The 6968-nt window shown below is 35.3% G+C and overlaps 1 protein-coding gene across 2 annotated transcripts; it reads left to right on the top strand.

Moving 5' to 3' along the window:
• The first annotated feature begins 2442 nt into the window (after positions 1–2442).
• LOC114412546 (alpha/beta hydrolase domain-containing protein 17C-like) lies at positions 2443–6493 on the top strand. Of its 2 annotated transcripts, none has more exons than XM_028376475.1 (5): positions 2443–2968; positions 4145–4181; positions 4295–4531; positions 4648–4695; positions 5609–5933. In XM_028376475.1, exons 1-5 carry the CDS (start codon positions 2667–2669, stop codon positions 5618–5620), a joined length of 636 nt encoding a protein of 211 aa, XP_028232276.1. In that variant the 5' UTR covers positions 2443–2666; the 3' UTR covers positions 5621–5933. The 2 variants fall into 2 exon arrangements, with proteins under 2 accessions (XP_028232276.1, XP_028232275.1); XM_028376474.1 differs by having other exon boundaries at positions 2446–2968; positions 5599–6493.
• Positions 6494–6968: the final 475 nt, after the last annotated feature.

Genomic DNA, 6968 nt, shown 5'->3' with positions numbered 1-6968 from the left:
CACAAGAGGTGTGCGAAGGATACATGGGTCTTATGTTGCCGAGTTGAGGGGTGCCAATGGAAACTTAGAGCGTCTAAACAAAAAAAATTTAAAATTTTGGGAAATTAGAATGATTGAAGGGCCTCATACACATGTCATGCCTACCATTTTACAAGATCACAATAAGATGGATTCCAAACTCGTAGGCAAAAATATCCTTGTAATGGTTTAAGAAAATGAGCAACTAACCATTCCTACCTTCATCGCATTCATTAGACAAGAGTTCGGATACACCATCACATATCGAAAAGCATGGCTAGCAAAACAATGGGCGCTCGAGAAGGTATATGGTAATTGGGAAGAGTCATACATCGTACTTCCCAAATATCTACAAACTTTGCAATTATTCGTCCCTGGCACAATTGTCAGAATTCAAACTATACCTGCACTAGACAAGTCAAGCCAACCAATTCCAAACAAGGTCATATTCCATCGACTTTTTTGGTTATTCAAGGCATGCATTGATGTGTTTGCATTTTGTAAACCCATTGTACAAATTGATGGAACATGACTTTATGAATGATACAAAGAGATGTTATTAATTGAAGTTGCATAAGATGGGGCTAACAACGTATTTCCATTAGCATTTGCCATTATCTAGGGTGAGACAACAGATGGTTGACACTTTTTTTTTACAAAACTTAAGAACCCACATCACACCACAACATGGTATATGCTTAATCCCTGATAGGCATCAGTCAATCAAAAGTGCATACAGACGACTAGACAGTGGATAGACAATAGACAACTCGTCACATGTGTTTTGTATTCATCACATTGGCCAAAATTACAAAAAAAATTCAAAATTGAGGATGAAAGAAAAAGCGTCTTTAGTATGGGTAACATATTTTTTAAAATTTTAATTCATAATATTCTGTTATTTAAAATTAAATTGACAATCAGATTTACATTTTTATTTTCAAACTACAAGGTATGCGATGAGAATCCTGAAACTTGCCAAATACAGACTAAAGACCCAAGTGGAGAAGTACAAAGGCCCAAGTGGAGAAGGACAAAGCCCCCGAGTGGAGAAGGATGAAGGCCCAAGTGGAGAAGGATGAAGGCCTAGAGGCAAAGACACTATCAAGACTATTAACTGTTGCTGAAGGCCCAGATTAATTTGAAGGCCCATAATAAATATGTTCTATTTTTTTATTTATAATTTTTTTGGCCCAAACTGTTTTGAAGGCCCATGTCTATTTTTATCTTTTTGTTTAGATACACTATAAGTATTGGTTTTTGTTTTCAATAAAGAAAAACTTTTGGGCATTTTCATAAAATTTGGTGAGAACTTCTCTCAGGGTTCCTTGTTGAACCAATCTCAGACTTATCAAGGTAATCCTTGTGGCGTCTACCCTAACTTATCTTCCTTCATCGGAAGTGGCGTCTACCCTGACTTATCTTCCTTCACTGGAAGTGGCGTCATCCAAATCTCCGTAGCCTATATCAAGCGATCCATTCCTAGTCAGGATCACATCATATGCCATGACCCAACCAGAGTTTTTTTGTCACTGCCGACAGTTACAAGAAGACAACCCACACAACACTGTCTGGCTTGATCAAATACCAAGGGAACAATGGACCTTGACATGGGATGATGGAAAGCGATGAGGACACATGACCACTAATTTGGCAAAGTCACTCAACTCAGTCCTAAAAAAGATGAGAAATTTTTCAATCACTGCCTTGGTCAAAACCACGTATAAGAGGTTAAAAAAATATTTTGTTGATTGTGAGACTCAAGATGATGCAATGATTGCCTTTGGACAAGTTTACATACTCATTGCGGCCAAGTTCATCATTGAAGAAGTGTCATCATGATTATTGACCACCATATGAAGGACCACAATTATGAGCCAATCCAGCCATGAGGAGAAATATAAAAGGTCGATCAAAATCAACAAGAATACGGACTATTATAGATAAGAGAGAAAGAGGTCAACCAAAATGTTGTTCAATCTACAAGCTAGTGGTTATTCAAAAAATAAGTGTCTCCACCGTCCGGAAGTTCTAGTCAAGCAAATTAAATTTCTTTTTTTGTTTTATTTAGTGTCAAGGTATTTCATTTCACACTATATATAAATTAAAAAAAATTCTTCAAGGCAGTGTTTTTAACTAATTTTCGTTAACTTTATTATCTTCTCTAATTTTATTAATTTTTATTTTTTAAAAAAAAAATTCTAAAAAAAATTAAAAATCACGGGGGACCTGAATTTTCAACGGATTTTGTAAAAAAAATATTCAAAAATACAGTATAAATATATATGTATAGATAAATAATGGAGGAGTTTTATTTTTGGGTAAAATACAATTTTCTTGTATGTTCGTGAGAAAAATTCAAGAAAAAGCACATAGAGACTAGTTAGACACACCGACTCTAGACTCTAGCCACGAACATTACACTTGAAGCATCCATCTTAAAACACTAATAACCAACTATCATCATTACTACTCACATAACATTACCAACCTTTCACTTTCACTCTCTTCTATCTTTCCCTTTCCATTTTTTTTGCACAACACAAAAAGCTCCGTTCTTCTCCCACAAACACACAACAAATGCATCGATCCCTCATCACTATACAAACTTCATAGTTTGTGTGTGTGATGCAATAATAGCAACATCAATGGGAGGAGTGACATCATCCATGGCTGCGAAGTTGGCGTTCTTCCCGCCTCACCCAGCATCGTACAAGGTGGTGAAGGACGAGTTGACGGGGCTTCTGCTCCTGAGTCCTTTTCCTCATCGCGAGAACGTGGAAATTCTGAAGCTTCCGACGCGCCGCGGCACCGAGATAGTGAGCATGTACGTTCGCCACCCCATGGCAGCTTCCACTGTTCTCTACTCTCACGGCAACGCCACCGATCTTGGCCAGATGTACGAGCTCTTCATCCAGCTCAGCATCCACTTGCGTGTTAATCTCATCGGGTAATATAGTAGTACTCTAAATATTACTTTCTCACTGTCAAAAGGTTTTAAATTGCGATAGCGGGTACGATTTTTAATGATCCTTGATATCGAAGATAAATCGTGATCACTTTGTAGCGACTTTAAAATTCTTGATGCTGCGACTGAAATTGCGGTGACGGACTGTTTTTTATAACTTTATGATAATGTAACATAAACAATTAATTATATCATAAGAATTATATATATCAATAACGAAAGTCTTTTTTTATATAATCAATCAATTTTGTTAAAATTTAAAGCTTAGGAATATTGTTTTGTGGATTATAACATAATTTTATTTTGATTAAAATATCTTTATTTTTATAGTGTTATAGTATATTTATTAATGCATTTTATTTCTTACAGGTATTATTGAAAGAGAAAGAAAAAATAATGCTTTCTTCATATTCTAAAGTGATACTAATAATACCCCCCTCCCCTCTCTCTTTGGGTGTGTATGGTTGTTGTTTTTGAATTTTCATGTTTTGTTTTGTGGTTGTGTTGGTTTTGGTTTCTGGGTTTTGCCAAAGTTTGGTTCTTTTTGAGGATGGAAATCGTGGGCACTTGAGTTTTGGTTGCTTGGAGGAAGGGATCGTGGATGATTTGGAATGTTGGGAAATGGGTGTTTATCAGAATGCGGTTGTCTTAGTTTCTTGTGTTTTTGAAGGAAAAGAAAAAATGGAGGCCTTTGTTGGAGGGTGTGCAATTTATGATGAGTTGGGGGAGTTTACACCTTAGCATATTTTGACCAGTGTACTTATAAATGTATACAACATTTTGGGGTGTATTTATGTACGGACGAGAGGGATTGAAAGAAAAATGAAAATGAAGAGAGAAATTGATTGCTGTGATAAGTGACGTAATAAGAAAATTAAAGAGTAATAGAAAGAAAATGAGATGGAACAGAAAGTGGATGTATGAATATAATTATTGTTTTGACAATTTGTTTATGAACTTGAAACATGTCATTTTGGGACCTGTTATTTCTTAGTAAAACTGATTTAGTTTGTTAACTAGTATCTGGAAGTGTGTATTTGATCTGTGGAGCAGAGTTTTGTGAATAATATTGTCTATCTATTATCTGTGTTGATCAACTCAATAAGGAGAATTGTGAAACGGGGATTTGACTCGTCTGCTGTGTGTGATTTTGTGCAGGTATGACTACTCCGGGTATGGCCAATCATCAGGGAAGGTTTGTAAGATTCTGAAATGCTTGTTCATGTTGTTGTGTCATGCAATGATAATGTGGAGACTGGTAGAGCTAAAACCATCTGCTGATGAAACATTGTTTTGCCTGAACTGCAGCCAAGTGAGCAGAATACATATGCAGATATTGAGGCTGTGTATAAGTGTCTAGAAGAAAGCTATGGTACCAAGCAAGAGGATATAATCTTGTATGGCCAATCTGTTGGAAGTGGCCCTACTTTGGATCTTGCAGCTAAATTACCTCAATTGAGAGCTGTTGTTCTTCACAGTCCCATACTTTCAGGCTTAAGGGTCATGTATCCAGTAAAACGTAGTTACTGGTTTGACATATATAAGGTTAGCCTAATGTTTTGGTTTCTAATCACTAGTTGACATTTCTAATCAAATACTGATGATTTACAGGCACATGAATTCCTTAATCTAATCAGATACTGCTTTGTGTTGATGTGCAGAATATCGACAAAATTCCACTCGTTAATTGCCCTATTCTCATAATTCATGTAAGTTTTCTTTGAAGATGCTGCATCATTTGTTTTTATTGAGTCAGATAGCCTTTTCTAGAGTAACTTATATCTGGCTTATTTTCTCTTTGCTCTTTACCCTTTTAAAAATATTCTTCAATTTTATTGTGGACTTGTTTGTAGTTTCACCCTATGACTTGGAATATTTATAAAGTTCTAAACTTGGAATATGCAAAAAACCTATTTCCACTTCTCCTTATTTCCATATGACTTGGAATGCTTTTTGATGTCTCGTGCCTGTCGCAGACTTTCAGTTGTTGAGCTTCATATTATTAAGCAAAAAGTACTGAAATTTTCTACACCTGAATTGCTCTTTGTAGATTAGTTTATTCGGGCAAGAGAATAGTTTTAACTTTAAAAGCAAGAAATCAGTTAAAATGCTGCTGGTCTCCTACTTACGGAGCCTCTTTTACATATCATGCTTATTGTTTGTGGTCTAAATGGATGCTCCATGCTGACATTAGTAAGAAATTGTGTCCATGCTTGCCATACAGGCCTGGACACATGTAGAGAATATTTTCTTATGGCAGCCATTTCATTAATGCTATTGTGAATGAATACCTGCACATTATTTCATATTCTTCCCCTTTTTCATTAACAACTCTTGTCCATTAATTCAGTTTTAAATAATGAAGTTTACCACTTACAGTGGTAAGGAAACTTGAAGTTCAGATCCCAATAGATAATCAGTGACAGTATGACACTATCTTTCAAGCTATTTAGTTGAGTTTAGTTTTCTTTTCTTTTCCTTTTTTTCCCTATCTTTTGACTTGCGGATTTCAGAAATTTCATGTGTCACAATGTAGTTTATCTGCAAATGTTTACATAATGAAGAATCTGGTAAAAACCTTATGATTGAAGTTCCTTAATGTTATCATGTAGGGAACTTCAGATGAAGTTGTAGATTGCTCCCACGGAAAACAACTGTGGGAACTGTGTAAAGAGAAGTATGAGCCACTATGGCTCAAAGGAGGAAACCACTGTGATTTAGAGCAATTTCCTGAGTATATCAGGCATCTGAAGAAGTTCATAGCCACTGTTGAGAAGTCTACATCCCAAAGATACAGCTTCAGAAGAAGCATGGAACAGTTTGAGCAGCCACGAAAGAGCACTGATGTATTTGAAGTTAGTAGAAAGAGCACTGATCGCAGGGAAAAACCACGGCTGAGCACAGACCGGCCTCAAAAACTGAAAAATTTGTCCAATAATGCCGATAAGTTAGAGAAACTGAGAGTAACTTTTGATCATATGGACAGGTCAAGGAGAAGTGTGGATTGTCTTGAAAAGTCTAGAAAAAGCCTTGATCATCAACTTGAAAAGGCGAGGAAGAGTGTTGACATGCTGGAAAGAATAAGGACCTGAGATTCTTGGATTAATCAAGTTATGTATTCATGAATGGATTGGCTTTGAGATTTTTTTCTTCTTTAAATTGACCTACCTGGTATTGCACTATGGCCTATGACAGATATGATGATAAATATTGGGCATCAAAGGAAGGGTTTGGTTTTTACATTGGAATTCAGTTTTCACTATGATGCTACCACCTCTTGTTCCCTCCATATGTGTTTGATTTGTATAAATTCCTTATCTAAGAAATGCTACTAAAACTTTCTGGACCAGGCATTGACTAGTTTTCTAGTACACTCAGAGAAGCACAAGAAACGTTTACTTTCTTTTTATTTTATTTTATTTAGGCCAAGGATATTTTTATGCTGAGAGCATATGTTGTAAGTGTTTTTTCCATTGTGGATTATGATTGATGGCTAAGCATTAAGCACAAAACTTGTGATTGAAAAATATCATTTAAATATATACATAAACTTCACATATATTAGATGGATTTGTTCTATTCTGTCTCTTAACAAAATAAATAAGTTCATATAATTTGGTATTATACTTAAAATTTTATTGGAATGTATTGATAATATAAAAAAAAAATTCACTGACATTCGATCATATATTGTCACGTAAATGAAAATGGTTGTCTTTTGTAATAATTAAAGTAATTTCTGAAATGATTTCCATGTATAAAAATCAAAATTTAATTCTTTATTATTATCCCTGGTTTAAGATTAGTTTGCTTAAGTAAATAAATAAAAAAAATCCCCCCCACCCCCCCCACCCCCCTCTTCCCAACAATAAAAACAGTGTTAGAAGCATAATCACTAAAATGCAAGGGAGAATCAGATCTTGATTAAGTTCCTAGTAGCTTCAACTTTACTAAATCACCAGCTTCATGTTCTATTTTAGTA

The sequence above is a fragment of the Glycine soja genome, chromosome 5 (genome assembly GCF_004193775.1).
Source record: "Glycine soja cultivar W05 chromosome 5, ASM419377v2, whole genome shotgun sequence".
Lineage (NCBI taxonomy): Eukaryota > Viridiplantae > Streptophyta > Magnoliopsida > Fabales > Fabaceae > Glycine > Glycine soja.
The sequence above is the reverse complement of the archived record's forward strand: the minus strand, read 5'-3'. Positions and strand labels throughout refer to the sequence as shown.